Source organism: Pyxicephalus adspersus, chromosome 7 (genome assembly GCF_032062135.1).
Source record: "Pyxicephalus adspersus chromosome 7, UCB_Pads_2.0, whole genome shotgun sequence".
NCBI classification, from domain to species: Eukaryota; Metazoa; Chordata; class Amphibia; order Anura; family Pyxicephalidae; genus Pyxicephalus; species Pyxicephalus adspersus.
Genome location: NC_092864.1, coordinates 2,915,688 through 2,941,652, shown reverse-complemented (window position 1 = coordinate 2,941,652; position 25,965 = coordinate 2,915,688). Strand labels below are relative to the sequence as shown.

The window sequence follows — 25,965 nt, the reverse complement described above, 5'->3', positions numbered from 1 at the left end:
CAAATTCTTGAGATGTCAGCAGTCTGTCCAGCCAGCTAACCTTGGGCTTTTCTGATCTGGAGAAGATACCAATGGCAGCGGTAGCTGGAGCGGGAATTGCCTGAAAGAAGAAAATATAACCTGATAATAATTGGCAAGGCAGTGGAATATTAAGAATCCCTGAGTCTACTTCATAAAGAATGTACATGTCAGTAATAGAAGACAGCGTTGCCCTAACTGTAAAATTGGAAGAACTTACAAATTTTTGCATTGCAGAACTCATAGACCTGGCCAAGGAGGAGAGTCCCCTAAATCCTGCTAGATTACTAAGTATGCTGATGGCTCTCTTGTTATTCATTTAGCCTTTTTTATTAATATCAGTGACAGTATTCCAACTGCAAACACTATAAAGTGTCATTGAGAAGAGTAGCCATCAAAATTTTACTACAGAGCTCCGGGATCTCAGATTCAAGATCAAAGCAAAATATGTGGCTCGATATAAGGCTATAATTTTCTACTTAAAGAAATAATTATTGTTAGAATGTTAGCAGAGACATCAAGAGTTAAATTTCTACATTTTAGAACTCAGCATATTAATAAAGTATAGCTGTTCCATTACTCACCTTTAACATTCCAGGTGTTGGTGGAACAAGTTCTGTCTTTCGAGGATATTCTGGAAAAGATAAAGATGCCTTCAAAGATTTTACCAAAATATCATGTTTGTCAATGAACTCTAGTGAGTTTCTCTACAGATGAAAGGAAACTGAAACCATCCAAGACCAAAGGTTAGCCATGACAATGAATAAAATATAATCCCACAATCATCCCATTCATACTGGTATATTAAAATATTGTGCTCTTCTTATACTTCCTATACAGGGATTTAATAAGATTTTATCATTTCTGCAATCATCGCTTTACATTATGCTGCCATGAGCTTGTTAGCTGAAATTCTACATATATTCAATGATTTGCTTGACTTAGGAATGATGAGGGAAAAGGTGGAAAATTACCTGGAGGTTGGCGGAATGGTTTTAGGCTCCTCAGTTTGTCAATCAGCTGCCTTTTATTGTGTTTCTCTTCTTTTAAAATGTAGATGAGATCAACAGCTGACTTTTTAGTGCTGTACCAAATACAATTTATAAAGCTTTTATGGGCTGCATTTCTTATTTGCAAATCATCAATTAGTACAATTACGTTGCCCCTTCCTGTGTAAGAGAAGAGAATAATAATTAATTATGTGCAGATTTGACCTGAGGACTTTGACTTTGTCTATTTATAGCTTAATTCTACTTTGTTGCAGTCTTTAGCCCTGGTTAGGTATGGACAATATAGAGGCCATATCACATGGACAATCTTGATGATTTGTCCGCAGAGTTAGAACTACTCTAAAGACTTCACTCTATTCTCTATGGTATATGGTGGTATCGCTCCTAGGCTTTTCAATGTATTTTTTTTTTCATTAAACTATTAATGTTAATTGTTTCTGGTCAAATATGAGAGGTTGAGGTGGTATAGTAGCTATATAATAAAGAGGCATACTATAAATAGTAACAACAACACTTTTTTAAAAAACTTTGAATAGATTAGAACCTAGAAGGGATTAAGTCTTTGGAGTCAGTAAAGTCTTGGATGGATTAGAGCCTTTGATGAATTAAAACGTTGCATGCATTAAAGCCCTAAAGTTATAAAACCTAGAAGGGATTAGAGCTTTATTTGAATTAGAGCCTTAAATTATTGAACCCTTACATGAATTAGAGCCCTGAAATACTTAGAATCTTGAAAGGAATTAGGATGTTGTTGAGATTAGAGTTTTGGATGAATATAGAAGCTTCAATGATTTTGTACCTTGTTGGGATTGGGTGGACTGGAACATTGAATGAATTAGAACCTTGGAAGAAGAACAATTTTGGAGGGTTTAGATCCTTGGACAGACTAGAACCTTGAAGAAATTTGCACCTTGATGGAATTGGAAAAATGAAGGGATTAAAACCTTTTTTGGTTTTCAAACCTTGGAGGGACTATAACCTTGTTGGGATTAGAACCCTGGATGAATTAGAACTTTGTTGTGATTTAAATGTTTTGAAATTAGAGCCTTGTAGGGATTAGAGCCATGGTTAAGAATATGGATTTAAATTAAGTGGGAAGATTTTTACCAAGTTTTTGTGCCAACTGCTCCACTGCTTTCTGGTACAGAAAGTGTCCCTGATGTGTTAAAGGAGGTTCAGTCTTTAAACTGTGATACAGGATTGCAAATTTACATTGAAGGATTTCTTCATCAAGTCCTGCATTATAATATGATGACATTCCATGGTAGGTGATTTGTTGTTGTCCAAAGACGTCTGATGACAGTAATTGTCTCAGCCATTTGATGTGACCCTCCTCTAATACAGAGAAGATACCGATGGCAGATCGTAGAGGTGTTGGAATCTTCTGTCGATATGTCTAAGAAGAGCAAGCAATGACTAAGAGTTTATTTTAGAGAAAAATGTATCTCAGTATTGCAAAGGCTGTTATATAACAATGAATTTGATCCTCTGTTTAGATAATGTGTAGATAATGAGAATATCAGATTGGCAGTGTTGGCAAATTTGGTTTTCCCCAGCAACCCAATAGGATAATAAGCTAGAACTGTGTCAATATAAACAATGGCTTCTAGAATCAATGGGCGGCACAGTGGGTCAAAATTTAGCACTCTGGCTTTTGTAGCACTAGGTACCAGGTTTGGATCTCAGCCAGGGCGCTATCTGCATGGGGTTTGTAGGTTCTCCCTGTGTCTGTGTGGGTTTCCTCTGGGCACTCTGGTATCCTCGCACATTCCAAAACCATGCAGTTAGGTTAATTGGCTTCCCCCAAACTTGACCTCAAACTGCGTTAATGCTATATGACTATGGGCACCTGCTATCTGCACATATTTTTCTATATTAATAATACACATTGCTTCTCTTACTTACGGGTAATCTTCTTGATGTGGGTTGAGCAGGTTCTGATTTGGGAAAGTGTTCTAGAAAATATAAACATACATTGGCAAAGCAATTAGTTTGACAATTACTAAACATTCTCTGATGGAGAATCTATCACTGCTACTGATAAAACAAAGATCTGGAATATTTCCCTCCATTGGGAATATGGTGATTGTCACATTCACTCATTTATAAACTAATCCCTGTGGTCACTTCTGATTCAATGGAGAAGCAGAATGGGTAAAGACAGGAAAAGAAAATTACCTGAATGATGGTGGAATTGCTTTGTTGTTTTTAGTTTTTGTACCAGCTTACTTTCATCTTGTTTATCTTCATGGGAAAGAATACAAAGACCACCAGCCAAGCTTTCAATGTCGGGCTTAAAATTCATCAGCTGCATCCTTTCCTTATCATTTGTATCCTCCAGATCATCAATTACCACTACCACATTCTCCTTCCCTGTGTACAAGAGGAGATAAACAGTCAGTATTGGTGAAAGTATTGTAGTAGAATGAAATATAGTATCTGATGTTAAACTCAGAGGATATTTGGCATCCCGTACCTCAGTTTCACCTGGAAAATAGAATAAAGGGCTAGGATGGGGCCATGAGTAATTGCTGCAGATGTCTGGCTCTTGGGATTCAGGCTGGAAGTGTCCTGGAAGGAATGGGTTGGCCAGGCACTTCATCCCACTTCCAGGCCAGGAATTGAGGATAGCTAGGAAGCACATGGCTGATTATAAAAGTCACCTGTATTTGGGACAGAGGGAAGCTGAAGTCTGAGGCCATGGAGCTTAGGTGGACAAGTGGACACGGAGCACATACTTATTTTTCAAGAATTGTTCCGTATATAAACTCCTAAAATGACTAAAAATGCAGGCCCACTGGTTGTACTTTAATCTTAGCACTTTTAATCTTAGACATGGATGCAGTTTCAAAATAAGCTAGATGGCAGCTCATGCACATATCTTAGGATAGGTTATTATTATTATCATTAAACAGGATTTATAAAGCGCCAACATATTACACAGCGCTGTACATTAAATAGGCATTGCAAATGACAGACAGATACAGACAGTGATACAGGAGGAGAGGACCCTGGCCCGAAGAGCTTACAATCTAGTAGGTGGGGGAATTTCACACACAATAGGATGGGAGATATGTAGTTTGGGAAGTAGTGGTGGTTTCAAAAGACAGAAGAAGACGGGTAGGCAAGTTTGAAAAATGGGTTTTGAGCCCTCTTTTAAATGAGCAGAAAGTAGGAGCAAGCCGAATAGGACGAGGAAGACCATTCCAGAGAGTAGGGCAGCTCTAGAGAAGACTTGTATCCGTGTGTGTGATAAGGTTATGAGTGAGGAAGTCATTAGTAGGTCATTGGAGGAGCAAAGAGAGCGACTAAGGGGGTATTTTTCTATCAGGTCAGAAAGTTAAGTGGGACAAGAACTGTGGAGGGATTTGAAGGCAAAGCACAGGAGGAGGGAAGGATGGATGAGTCTGGCGGCAGCATTCATAATAGATTGTAGAGGAGAGAGTCGGGTTAGTGGAATACCAGAGAGGAGGAGGTTACAGTAGTCCAATGTTCTGAATATGGGGGGTAAATGAGAGGGCCGAGTCAAAGGTGACCCCAAGACAGCGTGCCTGAGGGGAGGGCCGAATAACAGTGTTATAACAGTTAGATATATGTCAGGGGGAGATTTGGAATGCGAGGGAGGGAAGGCTATTTTTAATAGATGATGAATTAAAAAAGCTTTTGAGGGATAATTCTTACCAAGTTTTCCTGACAGTTGCTGTAACACTTTGTAATACAGAGATTCCCCCTGATGGTTGACAGGAAACCCCCCACTTCTCATCGTGTGATATAACACTGCAATGTCACATCGAAATGCTGCCTCTCCAAATCCTTTATTATCATGCGGTGAGATTCTATGGAAGGTGACATGTTGATGTCCAAATGATGACAGCAATCTCCCCAGCCATTGGACACATCCGTCTTCTAATATGGAGAAGATGACAATGACGAGTCTTGATGGTTTTGGTGCCTCCTGGGAACATAATTTGGTTAAGCAGAAGGTTAGTTATAAAAATGTTGTGGTGCTTAGGTTTATTGTTATATATATTTATATATGTATTGTAACATGGTGACTGTAAATACTGTATTGTGGTCTGGTCATATGATGGGAGGTGTGCAGCTCTATTGATTCCTAATTATTAATTTTAAGGTGAAGCAGGCAATTCAAAAAAGAGAAGACAAAGGCAATGGGATTTACATAATCTTGTACAGTCTTAATGTCAAATAGCACGCAGTAAAACACAAAAAGTTTATATTTCCTAATGTTGACAACACACCAAGGTTGTATCTGGGGTGGTTAATTTTTAACAAGTTAGAACTGAATCTTCAAACTCTATCCACATAGCATTTGGTTACCCGAATAATTCTGGCCCTGTCTATGTCTGTAATAAAAATAAGGCTGTATGACAATGAATGACTGAAAATGGAAGAAGTAAGATGGGATATTTTGAGTGTTAATGTTATCTCCATTGATATTAATGATAAATATTGTTTTTATGTCATGACTTACATTTATTGTTTTTGATCTCTGCGACATTGGGTGTTCTTGCTGAGAATGTTCTGTAAAAGGTAAAGTACATGTAAATACCTTTGGCTGCCTTTAGTATTACTTTGGAATTGTGGAAATATACCCCTTACAATGTACATAATGCTCTAAAACTGTATTAAAAAACTTATTTGTTTTATTATTCTACAAAGTGAAAAAAAAATCAAATAGGACTGACCATTCACTATCTACTATAAAATTTTATTTTTGGGATATGTGTTGAACATGAGGCATAGGGATAGAATTATCATGACGTACAAGGGATTAGGACATTTGTGTGATCATAAATAAAACTTCCACTAGAAGCCAATTTTCTATACCCAACTCCTGGACTCACCTGTCTGTCCTGCTAGGTTCGGATTCCTTGTCACCTTAATCACCATTTTGCTTTCAAAAATGTAAAGCTTACAATGTCACAAAAGTTACTTTTGCCTTGTTTGCCCTCTGTTTATTTTAAGCGTTACAATAAAATTGATTTCTCTGCAACATGGCAAAGTTCAAAGTCAATTTGGGGAAAATAAAAATGATTAAGCTGCTTAGTGTATGTTTTTTAAACGAAGGGTAGTTTAGGTTATGTATGTGTATTTTTCTATAACTATAGTTGATTCATTACAGGTAAATCAAACACAGTATGTAAAATATGTGCTCCAAGATTCACCTGCAGACAATGTTTGGGGAAGTCGGTTATTGTCAAATCAATTACTTAATAAAAATATATTGTTTACTTGTTTTTGTGTTCATTTGTGTAAGGCATTGGTGATAACGAGGGCTGGTTTTAGGCATAAGAAAAGGTCCTGAATGGATAAAAAGAGCTTCAGCAACCATTAAATAACATTTTAAGCTTGTTGTATCTCTAAAACAATCATTAATTGATGACGAATGAACAGCAATGTATCTGACCAAAATGGCATTAATCCTTGAAAAATCTCAATTTGACTTATTCCTAGTACTAGCAGCTGACCTTTCTTCAAAGAATGTCAAAGTTTTGAATGTATCTGTATTACCTTACACCCAGCTACCCCTAACTTGTCACTACTAAATTGCTCCCACTCTTTGGAAGGGACGACCAAACACATTCACGTTTCCTCATTATATACCTTGAACACCACAACCGTTGAAGTTTGGTGCTCAGGGGAGCCTAAAGGTCTTTGAAGGTGCTAGCAACGTCTGTGCTGTGTACACACCGGCAATATAAAATCCCCGACAGTGGTCGGAAATCAGAGAGGAATTTACCTGAAGGATGACAGAATATGCTCTTCAGTTTCCTTATCATTGTCTTTTCATCATCTTTCTCTGCGTGTGATATGAGGCAAAGATCCCTGGCCAGCTTTCCAATCTTGGGCTGATTCTCCAAGATCCGAGTCCTCTCCTTATTACTGCTGTCCTGCAGATCATCGATAATCACAATCACATTGTCCTTCCCTGGGAGAGAAGATTATTAGTCAGTATAGCTCGGGTTTATTAATCTATTTTATTATTTGTATTGTTTAATTTCCAATCTTGTTTTCTGTAATGTCCCTGTCACCAGCCTAATTACTTCATTATTCTTACTGTAAGATTATATGTGAATTTAATTCACTGGCAAACAGGAGATAGCCTTATGATAGATGGCTCAGACACAACGCACAGTGATCAACGCTCAGTGTTCAATGCTCAGTATTCAAAGCTCAGTGTTCATACAACATGTCTCCAGACTAATGCCGAGCCCCCTAGCTCTGCTGAGCATTACCTACTTAGTTGTTGGCTAATTATTTGTTTCCCAGTCCAGGTCCTGTGCTAACCCCTTGTTGTTCAGTCTGCTATTTCCCTGCCTGTTCCCTTATGAAGTTCCTGTTGTGCTGTTCCAGTGTCCATGTGTCTTTGGTGACCCTAGTGCCTCATGTCTCCTCCTGTGTCCCCTGCGTTCCTCTGTGTCTTTGATGACCCCCGTGTCACCTTTGTCTATTTAGCGTTTTCTGCTACCTGGCTTTGTTTCTGACCTCGCCTGTTTGCTGCCTGCCATCATTGACTATTAACTTACCCGCTTATTTTGGTACTTCACCCAGGTGTGCCCAAGGACCACAACCTGGTAGGTCTGCAGTGCAACATCCTCACCTCTAGAGGCTCCTGAGCTATAAATAGTGCCCCCTATTGGTTCCGTCTCTGGTTCCGTGGCACATGGTATTTCTCTTCCCTCCCCCTCGGCTAAGGAGGAATCGGGGAGGAACTGGGTTATCACAATTAGTAATTTGTATAAGAGGAAAGGTCTATGACAAGGTTGGTGGGAGGTGGCTATGCTAAGGAACTGAATAAAGTATTTGCTAGCATGTTCAGAGGCACAACAGAAGTTGAGAACATATTGTTTAGGGAAAAGAAATAAAGTCTTGAGTAAGCATTAAAAATACATAATGTTTCTGTGTTTCAACTGCATGTTTGTTTTGTTTGTGACAGGGACTTTTAGCCATTTATAGGCTGAGGAAGACTTTTACCATTGATAATGTTTCAGGTAAGAACCGTCATGAGATATTAGAGATATTTTTACTTATGTAGACACAGAAGTGATGATTGGTATGTATTGTATATGTTTCCTGCTTTTATTACTAAGGTGGGGGGACATGTTTGACCAGCTGTAAATACAACTCTTTTATTTCTAGTTAACAAACAAATAACCGTTGACCTGGCATTATCTTTACCGAGCATTTGCTGGAGATATTCCAACTCTTCATCATACAAGGAGTCGGTGACATCTGTGATATTGATTCTTCCTCTGTTCTTGGTGTGGTACAGAATCCCAAATGTGCACTGTGACATATTATCCAAAAATGTTTGGAATCCATTGTTGGAGATATAACAAGGTCTAACCTCCTGGATCTGGTTCCTGAAGTGTTCTGATGTCAGTTGTTTCACCAGCCAGGAGTAATCCTCAATGGAAGATCTGGAGAAGATCCCAACAATGTCCCTCTTAGGTGGATGAATCTGCCAGTGATAAGAGAAGCCAAGGATCATTTGGACCATTTGTAGCGGGAGGTGTATCCATATGCAAGCATAAAAATAAATGAATATAGTTACCATGTGTCCACCATTCAATAAGGTTAGTCAGACCTAGAATAAAATATATACAGTTCTATCGTCTATTGTAAAGGTTGGGCAATGCTGTGAAGTTTTAAAAACATCTTTCCAGCCGCAAGTACCACACTATGGCACCACTTGTAGCTCTTTCCCAACCACCACCTTGAAGGTAGCCCAACTAACCATAACTATTTTGGAGATCCTACACCTAAGGAAATTCTGCCTTATGCCACTTAAATCAATTTACAGATACCCTCTAAAGACCCAAACTAAAATATAACAAGAGGAGTGGAAGGGAAGTTTTCTTCCTTTTCATTTTCCTCTAACAACCCCCCCACCCCCTTCCTCCCTATGCTCCTTGTTAAATACTAGCCTCTCCGTTCCTTTTTTCTTAAAAAAATTCAACCTACCCTTATCTTTCTAACTTCAATCTTTCTTGACCTTTCTTACTTTTATCCCCCCCTTTCTTCTTCTGATATGCCCCTGTTCATGTCCGCCTTCTACTCACCTCCTGTTTATAGCCTCAATAGAGAAAGTAGATGGTAAAAGTTGAAACACCTACCATGTTTATGTCATTATTTTGTGCTTTGTTATCAGGATAGGAAAAGGAGTATCTCCCCAACGAGAATACAGACATCAAAATCTGGAAACACCAGGCCAACTGGCCTGGGGTTCTCTTCTCTCCAACTACTGCTTAAGACAATGGTTGGGGGTCTATTTTCACTCCCAGAAATACAACAGATTGTTTTTTTGTTTCTTTTTATTTGATGTAGATGAATCTTTTTCTACTCCCCAAAACTCCCATTCTCAATAGTAAGTTGTTACCATGAAGTTTAACAGATGATATCAAACTATCATATTATAATGGTAAGATCTTAAATATGTTGACTTGTATATCTTGCTTTTTTAATACAAAGAAGGTAAGGGTCACAATTCTACAATGATAGATACAGGAGAAGACAAAGAGAAAACTCCTATAGCAAGATATTGTAATGCAACTTTGCAGTCTTGAGGAGAAAGATAAGTGAAAGTAAGAAGAACTGTGAATAATGGTGAAGATGCTCAGTACTGGTAGAATGCATTGATGTCTCGATCATATTGACTATTGAAAGGTTTCCTTATTGGTGGTGAAAGTTCCCAATATACTATTATAGTGCTGCTGTAATAATGATTATGATATTTGTAAACTACTGGTACTAACTACTGAAAAAGACAGTTATACTGCACGAGATTTTGACCAATGCCAGGTCTACTGTGAACAATGTTTTCCTGCTTTGTTGTTACCAGGGATTGTGTATGATGTGTATGATGTCACAAACAGACAAATAATTGGAAAAGGTTTTTGTTGCTTTCAACTTTATTTTGATAAAACCTGGCAGATTGGACTTCTTTTATATAAAAGTAACATTTATATGTTCTGGTGATCAAAATATACAAAAGGTCACCTATAAAAATGTGTTTCTTACCTTTGGAAGAACTTTTGTCTTCGGTTCTATGAAACACAGAAATGAAATAAAACGATGTAGATTTTTATGTAGAAATTAATATTGTTTCTATTGCATAGAAATAAATTCTCACCTTTATATTCTGGCCTTTCTTGGGGGTGGGGTTCATATGTGTTGGAAAGGTATACAGATCTGTTGGGGTCTGAGGTTGCCATGTTGGTAAGTGGTGGCCGGGAATCTGAAATGATGTCATATGGAGGGACAAATCAGGAGGCAACTAAACTAAGGTATTCAACTTAAGTTCCACATTCCAAAATTTGCCACCTAGCAGGGTTTTTATGGCAGAATGGACAGATGATGTCACTTCTAAAATAAAACATACTTACCTGCCTGGTCACAATCTTCTTTCTAATAAATCTTCTTTTCCATGTGCAGCTCAGTGTAGAATTCCAGAAGAAGTCTGCTATCCCTGGGGCTGACGGGACTGAATTACCTCCCACATACATGAAAGAAATGTCAAGCCTGGCCAATTAAAATGACCAAGCATTCAACATCCATAACGGAGGGGGGAACGTGTCCGTGCCAGCAATATAGCAATAACAGAATAATCGAATTAAAACATTGATATCAGACAGGTATATTATTTAATGAAGAAGAGACATTGTCCATGGCTGGGCAATGATATACTCATAAAACCTTCCAGCGTTTGGCAGCACATTTCAAAGCACAAAATACAAGTAGGGAGGCTTAACAAAATGTTGTCTGGGAAATGTATGCAAGCAAATTTGTAGAATCTTTTTGGAAAATTTAGAGCAATGTAACTAAGGGGACATCATTCAAGGTTTGCCCACATGTAAGACTTTATTTCTCCTCTATTTCCTATTTTCTCCCCTCTCCTCCCTCTGACTTCTTCCCTTGTAGTTTTTTTTATTACTTAGGAATGTCTACATTTTACAATACAAATGGGAAGGGAATCAATACAAAGTCAAAAGAGTAAATATAAATAAAATTATCCTGTCTTGAGGGATCCAATATATGTAAATCATATTATTACCATTTTTACCTCTTTTTTTGGAAAATGTTCGTCTTTGTAATGATTTTAGAAAGTTTCCTTTCCTCTCTGCTGGACCTGTTGAATATATTAATGAAAAGCTATGAAATCACTGGAATGAAAAGATCTATATAATATATATATAGACAAAACATTAAAGATCAAACCCTAAGCTTAATTTAGAGGGACAGTTTTAGACAAAATGTAGTCTTGGGGATATATTAAACAGGGACCCCATGGACACGGCATTCAGGCTCCCTGCGCCACTGCCTTTGCGTCATTTGGGCCCCTGGGAAGGTGGATGCATGTGACAAGGTGACACAATAAGGATATAGCTAATAACCCAAAACAGAAAGTTCCTGATGAAAGACATGGTAAGATCATTGGGTATTTTTTAATAAAACTGTAGAATAAAAAGGTTATAAGCAACTTTTAATATTGTATTTCTTTGCAAAATTTGTGTAATTGTAATGATTGGATTGAGATCTATATTGAGATCCTCTCAACTTCTTCACCCAAACAGTAAGGCTCCTTTAATTTATTTTGTAGTGGAAACCCATGTGGTTGGCACTTTCAGGTGCATAACAATGCATCCATGAGATTGATTGCCCTCTGTGTTTGGGAAGATAACAGCTAAGGTGCGGTTATTTCTCCAGATAAAAAAAAAAAGCAATTGAGTGGCCAAAAGAAACTCCTGGAGCCTTCATGCAAACAATTTCACAAAAGGGCTTCCAACCGTTCTCATTTACTTGAAGCTGTCCTGAGTTAGCAATGCTGTGGTCAACCCTTGGTTTTGAAATTGCCCTTGCCCTCTTGTTAAGTTCTCAGAACCTCAAGTACTGTTCTTAAAACAAAGTATTTTTTTCTGATAATGTGATAAATAATTGCTTTCATACATGATCCCAAGTCTGTTATGGTATCAAACTAACCTCTGAGCAAACGCTCCTCCTGGCTTTTCAGATGCATATGTTCCACCTGGCTTTTTGGATGTACGTGCTCCGCCTGGCTTTTCGGATTTAGGTACTGCATGCAAGTATAAATCTCTTGGTTGCTGAAGAAGAAGATATATCTATTTTGTATTCCAGTAAGAATTAGGTTTTGTTGGATCTGCCACTTCTCGCTTTCTTGGCTGTCTTCCATACCCACAATCAGCACTATAAGATGCCCCCGTTCTATACAGGATACAAAGAGAGGAACAGCAAAGATTACCACTCTAAATCACACATATTTTTTAGGATTTGTGACAACGAAGGCAATGAAAATGCGAAGAGTAACTTTTGAACCAAACTCGCCCACGCTTTACACTGGCTTTGCTTCACAAAAGAAAAGAGACAAACATGCAAAAACCATATTGATACTAATGACCAAGCCGTGACTCATATGTTCCCTCAAAGATCAGCCACCACAGACTAAATTATAGAGAGATAATGTTTGCCCTACTCCTTTGATAATAGTGGCCACCAAAAATGAGTAGAAAACCAAATATTTTTGCCATGGCTAGTATCAATGAAACGTTTGAATACTAAGTGAATTTGTACTGATATCTAATAAATATATTTAAAATAATGTTTGTAAAATTAGACTGTGCAATATGTGAAAGTCTAAGTATAATTTGTAGGGCACTAGATCAGCATTCATTTTTTGATTTTGCCTTTGGCCTGTGTACATTCATTGATCAGGAACACCCCATATTCCTGGTTAGCTTTTTCATTTTCTTAGCATCTATTCTCTTATGAATACAAAGAACCTTCTCACTTGGCACCTAATGCATTGTGGTTCAATATATCCTTGCATGCCTGTGTGGCTCTTACCCAGTTGTTTCTTCGTGGCCCTATTCCATGCAGGTGATAAAATCCATTCTAAGTTTTGCTTGATAAAAAGATAGATGCAGAAACTAAACCTAGAAGCTTTCTGATCTAATTTGCTTTTATCTTTTATTTCGCAGAGTTCAATCTTCCTAACTTGATCAAATAAAAGCTCAGAATGCAAAGCTGCTTGTAGCCAACTGGTATCCATCTTTTCCAAGTAGAAGATCCCAACTTCATGTTCTGACCTTCTCTGACCCTGTAAAGATCAAGATTTAGGTAATACAATGTTAGCTGAATAATCCTTTTTTGGAGGATTGTGGTATACAGTACATATATATATATGTGTTAAACTTTTTTTTACCTTATGTGTAGTCCTTCTCCAAAACAGTGTAGGCCTCCTGTGACCTGATAGAAAACAATTCTTTTTATTTAGTTTAGCTTTATGTACCACAAGCAGTTACAAACCATCTACACGGTTTTGCTAAAGTCTTTGAGACTCTTCAGCTTTAGTTCTGGGAGATAAAATACACAACTAAATGAAAGACTTGATCTAGCTGGCTTCAGAAATCTTCAACGAGCTTGTTAAAAGTGACGGTCAGCACACACAATAACCTCTATACTAAACATTCCCATACTGGTTCTGAAGGCTATTAAAGCTTCAAAAAAACTGCACAGAAACAAGGAATGAATGGTATAATGGAGTGGAGTATGGAAGGTGAAAGAACTATGCTGAATGAACCATGAAGGGAAGAAAAGGGTTGTAACATTAAACTGAGGGGGTTGGGGTGACTAATGGTGAGAGCAGAGCGAGGACAATAATAAAGAATTTGTTCATACAGTAGGGTTGCTGCTAGCCACAGTGGGCTATAGAAATGCCAATATTTACCCTGGAAATATAAAAATGAGTTGGGTGTTAAGGTGCACAATGGGCAGCTTTCCCATTTATGATGGTCATCAGAGATGGAACACTAGTTGTTAGGACAAATAAAAATGGATGAATCTTCCCAGTGGGGAATGTAGTTATCAATAAGAACCTGACAAAGATCTTAAACCTTCACCACTATATTGTATTTATACATATGCTTTAAGGCGAAAAACTAAAAGACGAGCCAATTTTATTGTATGATGGATAAATGCTCTAAGCCCAACTTTAAAGAACATTGATTGACCCGAATTATAATAACCTAGATAAATGTATAAGGACAAAAGGAAGAAAATGTCAGGAGATGGTGGGCTATGATCTTTGGAAGGATCACCCACAGGAAACCATGACCTTGTGTTGAGTGATGAGTTCTTGTACTGTTGATGACGATGACTGGAAAAACAAATAGCAAATAAAACATTTCCTCCATCTTAAAGTAATTTATTTCAATGTTTTTCCTGCTAATATATTTATATTTGTATAGGAAGGCAATACAATCTGGGCTAACTGATTCCCGAATCTATCGGTCTTACTTTGTCTTTCTTCCATGATGCCTCTGATTTGGAGAAGTTTAGTACGCACTTGTTCCTCGATCTTCATTGTGCCGCTTCTGTTTCTAGTAATTTAACTCCTGGTCTAAAGTTCTCTAGACAGCGCATTCACTGGATAAATTTCAGAAATACAAGTTTTAATTGAGATTTAATTAATTGAGCTTCAAAAATATATTATTTTAAAATAAAAACATTCCTGGATCCCATACTAGGCAAACTTGCTGGGCCCTCATCTCCACGTGTAAACGTTTCAGCATTGCAAAGCCAAGGTCCTTTGATTGGGGCTGGGACAGAGGTACCCCCTTATCCCCTCTGATGAAGGGCCATGCTACGGCTCAGTGTGGACACCAAACCAGCCATCAATATCTGCCCTGGAATAGACTTTACGGACAACCCCCCCCCGCCCCATCTCCCACATCCTCCATCACCACCATCATGACTGGACTCTTGTGCATATTCAAGTTAACGTTTGTGGTCAGTTGCCATTCATTTTGCTATAATGTTTAAATCAAACTATATTTCAAATTAATTTTAAAGAAGAATAAATGGGAACATGGATTTTGATTTATTCTTTACGATAAATGAATGTATTGAATTGAAAATAAATAAGAAACAGCCTTCTACATTACAATTAAAGACCTGTAGATGGATGTGATACAGAAGGAAACATTGGGCAGGAAAAGGTTTTTCTGCCCCGACAAGTAAGTTAAAAATCAACATAGCCCCTACTGGTACCTGGAGAAGTGGAAAATGCCAGAGTGAGCTAAGCTTGTTATTGGGATCATGGGAGTGGATTGAGAGCATTTCCCAGTCATGCATATAACATACCATTGCTTATTTTGCCATATTATGTATTTTCAATACATTTATCAAAGTTATCCCTGGGGATGCACAATTCAATTATTCAATTATTAAAATTCTAATTTAAAGTGATATAAGTGAGGTTCAGTTTGCATGTAATTCAGGATCAATCAATTATCCAGAGCAATCATACCTCTCCTGCACAAATGGCTTGCAGCTGGTCTTACTGAAGGTGACATCTCTCTAGTTCATATTTCCGACCACAGGTCCAATTTTTCCATAGTCGCATGGATTTATTCTGTACCGTATATGTTCTAGGAATCAAATTCTGGGACGCTTATGTCTGAGCTTTCCTATAATGATAACATCAAGGCGACAGTCTTTCCTGTACTTTGTAATGTTTTATCATTCTTTTTACAATCTCAGCTCCTTTTGAAAACTCTTCTTCCTCGTTCCATCCTGGGATGCATTTAGTGACCTTTAATACCATTTTATTTTTTATGATATTGAATGTTCTATTTTTAAACCTTCCCTATTCCTCTAATATAAAAATATAGAAGGATGAGCACCTAATACAATGTACAAATTATTGGAAGGTTATTAAAAAGTAAAACGCGTTTGGGGAGCGGGGTCACTCAGATTGTTCAGGGCTTTAGAATTTCATAGAATAAATGTTTTGAATAAATATTGATTGTGCTAATAAGAAAAAAATTGAAAGATATAGATATATAAAAATAAAAGAAGCATAACAAGTATTATTTAAGTCTCCACTAATGGTCCTTGGAAACTAAACTTATTTTATTACCTTGATAATCAGAGGAACTTACATTACATTTACCATCAGGTTATATATGGAAGCCCAATCATGTCAATTAGTCAATAGGGAGTCTTTCTGTTCAGCATTTACACTGAGAATTCAGCAAATATTGGAACCTTCATTGGTTTGTATTGGTTTTAATGTATTTTTTATTACATCTATATAATTTTATCAGTTGTTTTATCTTTTATTAATTAATAAGGTTTGTTGTCATTTTAATCGAAATAACGCAGTGTGTATTGTGGGTGCCTAAAACCTTCCTCTTTATTTTTCTTTTGGTATTGGATCTTTAATAATTTGGGATGTAGTATCATGTTCCAATTGTTGGTGACTACAGGAGAATGTCATTATAAGTGATCGGCAGTTTCAGAGGTCAAAATAAGGAAGACACAGAAGCAGCACTGTGCACTAATTGGTCTTGTTGTTCTTGTTGCATCACTCATTTATTTACACATTAATATTATTATTATTATTATTATCATTATTATTATTAATAAATGGGATTTATATAGCGCCAACATATTATGCAGCGCTGTACATTAAATAGGGATTGCAAATGGCAGACTAATACAGACAGTGATATAGGAGGAGAGGACCCTGCCCCGAAGAGCTTACAATCTAGACATGACATGACATGCTGATGGAAGAAGAAATCAGAACAGACATATAGGCTCATCAGTTTGCAGCTTCTCTGTTTGATGTCCATTCACTGAAAATTCAGCCACCCTCTAGCACCCCCAATAATAAAATAGGCTTGGTGTATGCAGTAATAGACATATTAGTACTAGTTATATACAATTTATTTTTAAAGCACTTCATATTATTGTTCAGTTATATGATAAACCCCGGAGTTTATTATGGAGGAAGTAAATGTTTATGAGACTCTAGAAATATGTTACAAGCAGTGGTGATAAAACAGATTACAATCATTCTCATGATAGGAGGAACATTTCCCTTTCTGATATGGAGCCACTTTGTTTGTCTCCTTCTGTACTTTGTGAACGTTATTATTACAACAATTTATAATAATCTAGAGACTGCAATAAATATTCCAATATTCAAATATTCTTCTTCTACCCCTCTCATGTAATCATTTGATTCTCTTATTATCTATTTCACCGCCAGCTTAGTGTAATGAGATATCACAGGAGAAACTCAATGTTCAGAATATTTCAGGTGGAGCAATGACACGGGGAAGAGGGTTTGTTGAAGCGTGTAGTCACACATGCAACCATTGGCAGAACCAATGGAAAAATGACAAAATGAAGTTACCATTATTTTAAAGGAATATTGTTTCAATAGATGCCCTGCATACAATCTCGGTGCTGCTGAATTCCTCAGCCTTTCCTCCTTTGGTTGCTCATTATTGCTCTGGAACAGGTTTTTGTGAGTGACAACAATGGACAATAGTCATATGTGTCAGCTTGGTTGCTTGTAGTGTCCTCCAGGGTCTCATGTGACAGAGTGACTACAATGGAGCACACATGGAAGGCAGAGATAGAGTGTTGTCACTCCATGATATAGAATGTCTCAAAACTAGCATTACATCTGTTTATATTTTCCATCCGTGTCTTCCCTTTGCAATGCAAGAAGACCTTGGCTTGTGGAAGGGACCCGCAGAGTGCCGTGCACAGCCTCCCTAAGACATCTCAGCACCCTCTGGCCCTGATTTATGAAAGTTCTCCAAGGCTGGAGAGAATACACTTTCAGAAGTGAACTGGGTGATCCAGAAAACATAAAATGGATTTTTAAAAATCATTTTATATTTGCTAGCAAATGTTTTGAATCCTAGACCAGATCCATTCCAGGTTTGCTGGATCACCCAGTTCACTTCTGAAAGTGTATTATCTCCAGCCTTGAAGAGCTTTCATAAATCAGGGTCTCTGCCTCAGTACTCCTTGCAAGCACCCCCAACCCTAAGACAAATAAGAAAGGAAAGGAATACATGGAAAAGTCTAAAGTGTTGGAGTCAATGGTGCAGTTTGGTCTATGGAATTCAATGCAAACACTTAAGAACACAGAAACCTACAAACACACATGGACATATGAAAATGACCCCAAGCATCAGGTATAACAGCTGCCCTCTGTGCGGGGTATATTTATTTATATTTTATATCTCAGCAGGCGTTGTGGTAGTTGTAAAATGCCCTTTTAGAATAAATTAAATACCAGTGTATACATTTATTACAATATTGTACAGAAATTATGGCAAACTGTAAAAGTCAGAGATGCATTACACATAGACAATATGATAATATCTGGGAATTCAGCTTATTACATTATCTGGTCATTATCCAGCTTCTTATGTCTCCATATTTTCGGACTGTATCCAGGGTCTGGAAGTACCAGGTAGTATTTTAGGTTTCCTGTCCTAGCAATTCTGGTCTTTGTATGGTCACCACAATGGTGTAGGGTCAGGGATAGGATTTTCAGTTCTGTGTTCTATATCAGGATGATGGAAGAATATTCAGGACCCCAGGAACATTTTAACATCATTTCAACCCAGAGATGATAACTGTATGAGACAGAAAGGTATGTCCTGTCATTATTCTAATACAAGAAACCGTGTAAACAGTGCCGTCCTGGTCCTAACTCTCCATTGAGGATTTACTGGAAAAAACTTGGGATAATGTAATTATTTCTATATGGACCCTCTCATTCAGATGACCCCCTACTCTATATTTCCTTCCAGGGACAAGAAGAGGAGATGAGAAGAAATCTATTGTAATCCTAATACTGAATTCAAGCATTAACAAAACCCCCATACCTATAAAGCCGTCATGTCTCGTGAGTGTTGTTTATATCTTCCATATCAGTGCAGTAATTCCCTGTGATGCTTTATTATGACAGAATGCAAGACAGCAACTGCTGCTCTCTGCATGTGCTGGGTGACTGGTCTTGTCTCCGCCCCCTCCTATAGTTTTCTACAGGCAGTCTGTAGTGGGTGGAGCTTACCTGACCCCTCCTACAGCTCCGCTCTATGCAGAGCGCAGGGATGATATCACCATACATTTGTTTGTAAAATCTGGCCTTGCAAAGGCATTTGGTGGACACAAGTGGGATTTATATTATTGGCAGCTAATAAAGAATATATTTATTTGTAGGTTTGTTAAGTTCAGCTTAGAAATGAGCTATTAAGTTGGAATGACCCTCCACATAAATATGAGATCATAGGAAATAATAAAATAAATTAGTTTCTTTGTACTTTTATACTTGTAGTACTTTGTACTTTGTATATGTACTTTTATGTGATTTCTATAGGACAATTCCCAGTGATGGCTCATCCCTCTTGGCCAGTCAAGAAGACAGGAAAATCATACATTGCTCCCCACATTCCTGAAAACCTACAGCCATGACATAGTGATATTCTTGTATCAGCACCGCTAGCAATTCACGGCTGCAAATTCAATGCTAAATCTGTATTGTCCTATATTCCATCCCACCATTTCTAAGAGCCTCATTATATGGGATATCTGGAACATGTTGGTTACCTCATTTATTTTTCTCCATGTGGGCTGAACAGCTTTATATTCTTCAGTAATGCAACCAGCCGCATTTTATCAGTTTTATCTTTGTGTGATATAAGGAAGAGATCACTGGCCAACCTTCCAATACTGGGCTGATTCTCCAGGATCCGAGCCTTCTCCTGATCACTGCTGTCCTCCAAATCATCAATCACCACAATCACATTGTCCTGTCCTGTGTACACCGAGGAGAGCAGTAATCAATATCATATATTTGTTATCTAGATGTTTCTTTATTATCTCTTTTTTATCTACACCTCAGCGCCTCTCAATTCTCTATTTAAATAATCAGAATAATATGAATCGTGTATGGCCACTTGTATTGCAAACCAATCAAACAACTTAATTATGCATCAAATTAAAAAATAGGTATATCAGTCAATATCAATATAATATACAAAATCCCTAATTGGATAGACAATTTCATCATATATCTGCCCCCTTATTGAACAGCTCCAGTGAAAGTCGTGCCTGTTCTTAATAAAGGCTGTCAGGTGAATCATATTAGCTACTATCAGTAAAGTAAAATGTCAGGGGAACTTAGCTGTTCATACGAGGTCTGTCTATGAAATAATGAGATGTCTTCATATCTCTATCTCAAAGCAGTGAGATGATTCTGATCTCTTGCCAGGAATGGTTACACTTCTCCAATCATGAAGGAAAATGCCGGCACTCTCTGCTGTTTAGTTTGTTGGCAGTCACCGCTGTTGTGTTTCCTTTCATGTGTTGAAATAATGTTGAGCAACAATGTTTTTAGTAACATTTTCCACCAGACCAAAAGAGTGCAAAACGAAATTTGCGCTGATGTTCTGCAACAACTTGGGGTGGAGCCAAACCATTTTCATGAAGTCATCACTTGGTGCCGAAACCCGGATCTTCCAATATGATCCCGAAACCAAACCCTAGTCACTGGAAACATCACAAAGAATTAAAAAAGCCCAAATTCACAGCCATGATGATCTTTGTGACAAGAAGGTTTTCATTTTGGCAGATTGGGTTGCAGAAGGCACAACAGTGACCCAACATTATTTATTATAAGAAAGTTCTGACAAAACTGAGACAAAAGGCCTGAATTAATAAATCCCCCTAGCATTCTAGATCTGTTTGTATTTTCACGCAAAAAGTGTTACTTTTTTGCATGGAAATTTATTTTACATTGTAGGCCTATAAATCTTAGGCATAACTCACTGAAAAATGTCCAATATTTATTAAATTTAATATTAAACTTTAAATAAAAAAACAAAAAATAGTAAAACATGTAATATAACTGTACAGTAGCATGTATTATTTATATATAAGATAATTTTATATAAATAATATGTTAAAATTTCTTTGTACTGGACTCAATACGGCTATTTTGTGTTAAATCCAATAAAAAATATTTGAATTTCCCACCACTCCTCCCTCCCGCACTGACAAATGCACTAATGTCCCTGGGAAACCCGGGGAGAACATCTCTGCATTTGCCGACTGAAGACTGAAGAAAGGAGATGGGTCCAGATGACCTGCAGGGATGGGCAGGACCCCGGGAGACACTAACGGAACAATATAAAAGATTATTTTTATGTTTTTAGCAACCCCAAGTGTGACTCAGGATTGCTGCTTTTTGCATTGTAAATCACACTCCAGTCACACTTGGGAATACCGCTAGGGGGGGTTAAACCATACACCTATCTCGGTGAATCTGGGTGTTCACATAAGCCTGAAATGGGTTTTAGAAAGTTATTTGCTATTTGTTAGCAAAATGTTTCTAATCCTGGACCAGATCAATTTCAGATTTTTGGGATCACTCAGGTTCACTGATAAAAGTGTATCTGCTCCAGCCTTGGAGAGCTTAGAAAATCAGGCCCAAAGAGTCAGGAAAAGACGGCAGAAATGTGTGAAATGGTTTCATTCTAGATAATGATCCTTCTCAAACAGTACTTTCTGTGACCAACAAACGCATTACTACGACGGAACATCCTCCATATTCACCAGGTTTAGGACCATGAGACCTGCTCCACTCCTTCCACCAGTGGAAAACAAGATGGCGTCAGTACTTAATTGTGAATGGAGAGAATATTGAAGGGGACAAATTTTACAATTGTCATATCAATAAATAAAAGTCAGTTTTATATCAGTCTCAATATTTCATAGTCAGATCTTGTATATATCTAGTTTAAATGGAAAAACCCATTTTTAGTCGAGTCAAACAGTTAACTCATCATCCATATCATATCTTTTACCAAGCATCATCTGGAGATAATCCAACTCTTCATCATACATGGAGTCAATGACATCGGTGATGTTTACTCTCCCTCTGTTCTTCGTGTGATACAGAATCCCAAAAGTGCACTGCGACAAATCATTTATAAATCTTTGGAATCCATAGTTGGAGATGTAACAAGGTTTAACTTCATGGATGTTATCTGTGAAATATTCGGATGTCAAAAGTGTCATCAGCCAGGAGTAGTCCTCAGTAGAAGATCTGGAGAAGATCCCCACGCAATGCTTTGTACCTGGTGGGCACTAAGAGACACATTGGGTTTTGTGAAAATGTTCTAACATACTGATCCATTATATACCATATCAATGTCGGAATAAACAAATAGATGATCAATAGACATAGGGCCTGATTTATTAAAGCTCTCCAAGACTGGAGAAGATACACTTTTATCCGTGAACCTAAATGATCCAGCAAACATGGAATAGATCTGGTCTGGAAAAAAAATTGCTAACAAATAGCAAATGATCCTAAAAAATCTAATTTAGTTTTGCGGAATCACCAACGTTCAGTGATAAATGTGTATCTTCTCCAACCTTGGAGAGCTTTAATAAATCATTGTGTCTAACAGACCATTCATAAAAGGACAGTATGTTGGGTTACTGTATGAACTGCTGTCCCTCTTGACATTTTCCTTGCTGACGCATCACAAGGGACCTTTCAATAATAAAATTTTTGAAAAACTAAAAAGAAAAGTGTTCATATTTTCAGTGTCATGGTCTTGACCTAGGAAAGAACATTCTGGGTCCAAAGATTATACATAAACCAAAGAATAAAAGTGAGATCTGAAACATTCTATGTTTGAATGTGGCCTTGAAAATGAGCATACAGACAATTTTGGCGAGCCTAAAAACAGTTCAGGGTACAGTAAGTAACTTTGCTGTAATTGTGGGGTCTTTGTCATGCCTATACTCAGAAAACAATGTTATATAAATCAGTTTTCTATTTGTGATCCAAATAGTTTTTGCATTTCCCTTTATGCGGGAAGAAAAGAGTATTTCCTTATTTCTTTCTCTCTTACCTCCGGGACATCATTGCTCCAATGCTCTGTGGAGAAAACATAATAATTAAGACAAATAATTTGAATTTAGATCCTACTATAATACAAGATACACTAATAATTTAAACACATTGTTTTTTTTTGAAGCTCACCTAGATTCTCCGACCTTCCCACCATGTCTTCCTGTAGAGATGTATACATAGATATGTGCTGGATGGAGGTGGGTGAGATTGGCACTGAGGAATCTATCCATTAAATACCATTGTATCATATGGATGAAACATGTCAAAATGTCAATTCACAGAAAAGTAAGGAATATCTAAACTGGTATAGGACAACTCATTTTCTTAATAAGCAACCCCAAGGACTAATATGGCCCCCATCCATATCTGTGTACTGTATTGTTTTTGGAACAGAAGATTCTATCAAACTCTGAGACATATCATCTTGCAAAAGTCTAAATTCAGCCATTTTATGCTTGGAAGAAGTTGATGAAGTAAAGGAGGATGTATATTTTTGTAAAATTTGTTGCTGTGTAAGATCTCTTCTTACGTCTTGCCATTAAATGGATATCAGAAGGAACAAAATTGTGGCTAAAGCCACCACAACCTGGTCACAAAAATAAGACATGTTTTCCAGAAAGGTTGGAAAGGGTTTAAGCCTCCGACAGATATTAGATGCTGTTTGTGTTTATATTCTTTAAGAACAGGAAGTGAAGAAAAAGTTTCCTTACTAAGTTTAATTAGGCAGTGATTGTGTGTGCAAAGAAGAAAACCATGGGAGCCAGAATGTCCAAAATCCAAAGTTACATTTTATTAAAATCCAACATTTCAAGGGGTTCAAAGACTCCACCTATTCCAGGGGTTTATATTGTTGTGGTACTGGACTAATACAATTACAGGCTTAAGCCCATCCAGTTTTCTGAATGATCATCAGATTGATTACCCCTCAGGCTCTTTCCAGCTCAGTCCAGTTCACCCCGATTGGGGGAGACCCTTTGAACCCCTTTAAAGAAAGAGTGAGGAAGAAAGAAGTGAAAAGGTAAATATAAGGAGGTAAATTCACTAGTAAAACAAGGAAGGATAGGTATGAAAGTTTGATTTTAAATTGCCCACCTTGGTTGTTGTACTTACCTATCATGTTTGCTGGAATGAACGTTTTATCACATTCTTCCTGCCTTGAGATGGATGGGATTGATTGTAGCTTCCAAGTAGTAGCATCCCCTTCACTTCCTACCCAGATCATTAAAAAATGGTGAAACATTCCTCATAAAATGTTATGTAGCAGAAAAGTAATAGGGATAATTATTTTGTACTTTTCATACAATAACAATATTTATGTTTTCAAACCTTGACCTTAATATTTGCCTTTTGTGTGCATTGGCTGGGAAGTATTGGGATGTCTGACCTTGCTCACTGGGATGGGTACAAGTCTATCTACTGCTGTAATATGGGTAAAAATAGATGACAGAGGAATATAAATATTACTAAGGTATTTTTTAATCGGGCACATTTAGTTTTTACCTACTCAGTGTGTTGACTGTTTGAGAAGTATTACCATGTTTGCCCTTGTATAGGGATGCTGGGATGGACACTGGTGGCTTTACACCTGAAATACCATCAAATTGGGAAAAAAGTCAGATAACACAAAGTGTAAATAATTCTGTAAAGAAATAGTATTTTTTTTATTGACAACATAGTCTATAACACTTACCCAAAATGTGTGTGGTATGATATGTAGTAACATGCCTGTGTTGGGTTGGGGTAGCTGGGACTAATGCAGAAGGACCTACCCCTAAAATAGAATCAAATATGTATAAAAGCCGATATATATATTTATATATATATATATATATATATATATATATATATATATGTGTAATAATATAATAATTTATTACAGAAAATGAACTATTATATCTTAATTGTTTAGGCATTTTTAAAATGTTGAACTCCTGATTTAGGGTAGCTGGTGTATTTGCCAATAAACAAGCACCAATTAGGTGACACAATATTAAAATAGTCAGAGAACAAAATAATATCACATGGTCTTACTAAGGGAGAATTCTCTTCCATGTACTTAGTAAACTTTTGTCAATTTATACCCCTGTCTTTCCTCAATCGGAGCTAGAATTGACCACCATTACCAGTTATTTACCAATCAGGACTAACATAGCGCCCTTAAACCACTCCCCCCCGCTAGTCAGCCAGCCAATAACTGCAAAGACATCTACAATAAAAATGGCTGACACAGCCATTGGTTTCTAGCCTCCAAACCCTGACTCAGTTGGCAATACCAGCTTTGCGCAGACTCTACCCTAAACAACCTCTATTTTAACGAATCAGAGAATACTAATACCACATATGGGTTCCCCCACACTCTCCTGCATCTGAAAACCACCACCATCTAAAAACCCAGCCACCTATTTCAAACACAAAACTCCCCTCATTCCCCAGCACCAAGACATGGAGACATGGAAGGGAGGATGGGAAGCTTTCGCCATACCCGCACCAACTGACCATGCTTCACCCTCTACCTCAGCCATCTTAACCTTTCCCACTAAACTCACCTAAACCCACCCATCCCTGCCTACTAAACAATCCACTCAACCTTACTCCCTCCTTCTAGATTCTTTTTTAACCTTTTTTCTCCCGGAGGCCCTTGTCACTCTGTTATGCAGTCCCTCCACCTATTAGCTAGAAACAGAAGAAAACCATGGACAGAACACTTTTTTGTTGTATATTTTTGTATTTCCCTTCCCAATCGACTAACCTTTGCCTGTTTGGTGATCAGCATCAAGATATTTCATGAAGTCACATTTTTTCTCCATTTTGCTGAAGAGGAGAAGATTTTGAACATATATCTTACTTATGATCAAATCTTTAGGAAGTTTGTTCTTCTCTGTATCTCTGCTATCGTCTGCATCATCAATCACCACTATAAGAGTCTTTCCTCCTGCACCAAACATATGAATGGAAATTATTGACAGTATCTAGGACAAAAAAAAAAAAGATGAAAGAAATACTTTCCATCATGTTTCACCTACCAAATTGTTTCAATACTTGATCCTTTTCCACGCATGATGTAATGTTCCAGGTCCATTGATCAGTAATGAAGATGCAGAAGGTGCTTTCAGAAAGGGAATCTTTTAGCTTTCTGTCTTTAAAGGTGGTGTATTT

The 25,965-nt window shown here is 37.4% G+C and overlaps 2 protein-coding genes and 2 long non-coding RNA genes across 4 annotated transcripts; all 4 read right to left on the bottom strand.

The window, feature by feature from the left end:
* On the bottom strand, positions 1-1,171 carry LOC140334869 (uncharacterized). The gene is made up of 3 exons (XR_011921628.1): positions 993-1,171; positions 603-652; positions 1-100 (listed from the first exon to the last, which is right to left on the bottom strand). It is a non-coding gene; the product is annotated as an uncharacterized lncRNA (long non-coding RNA).
* A 944-nt stretch (positions 1,172-2,115) lies between these two features.
* LOC140334679 (uncharacterized) lies at positions 2,116-8,541 on the bottom strand. The gene is made up of 7 exons (XM_072416920.1): positions 8,229-8,541; positions 6,790-6,978; positions 5,521-5,570; positions 4,710-4,983; positions 3,207-3,401; positions 2,934-2,983; positions 2,116-2,424 (listed from the first exon to the last, which is right to left on the bottom strand). The coding sequence occupies exons 1-7, from the start codon at positions 8,539-8,541 to the stop codon at positions 2,116-2,118; spliced, it is 1,380 nt and encodes a 459-aa protein (XP_072273021.1).
* Positions 8,542-10,200: 1,659 nt separating this feature from the next.
* Positions 10,201-12,100, bottom strand: LOC140334870 (uncharacterized). Its single transcript, XR_011921630.1, has 3 exons — positions 12,030-12,100; positions 11,104-11,178; positions 10,201-10,287 (listed from the first exon to the last, which is right to left on the bottom strand). It is a non-coding gene; the product is annotated as an uncharacterized lncRNA (long non-coding RNA).
* Positions 12,101-18,043: 5,943 nt separating this feature from the next.
* On the bottom strand, positions 18,044-24,230 carry LOC140334862 (uncharacterized). The gene is made up of 5 exons (XM_072417130.1): positions 23,920-24,230; positions 22,808-22,833; positions 21,749-22,031; positions 19,491-19,698; positions 18,044-18,514 (listed from the first exon to the last, which is right to left on the bottom strand). Exons 1-4 carry the CDS (start codon positions 24,047-24,049, stop codon positions 19,496-19,498), a joined length of 642 nt encoding a protein of 213 aa, XP_072273231.1. The 5' UTR covers positions 24,050-24,230; the 3' UTR covers positions 18,044-18,514; positions 19,491-19,495.
* Positions 24,231-25,965: the final 1,735 nt, after the last annotated feature.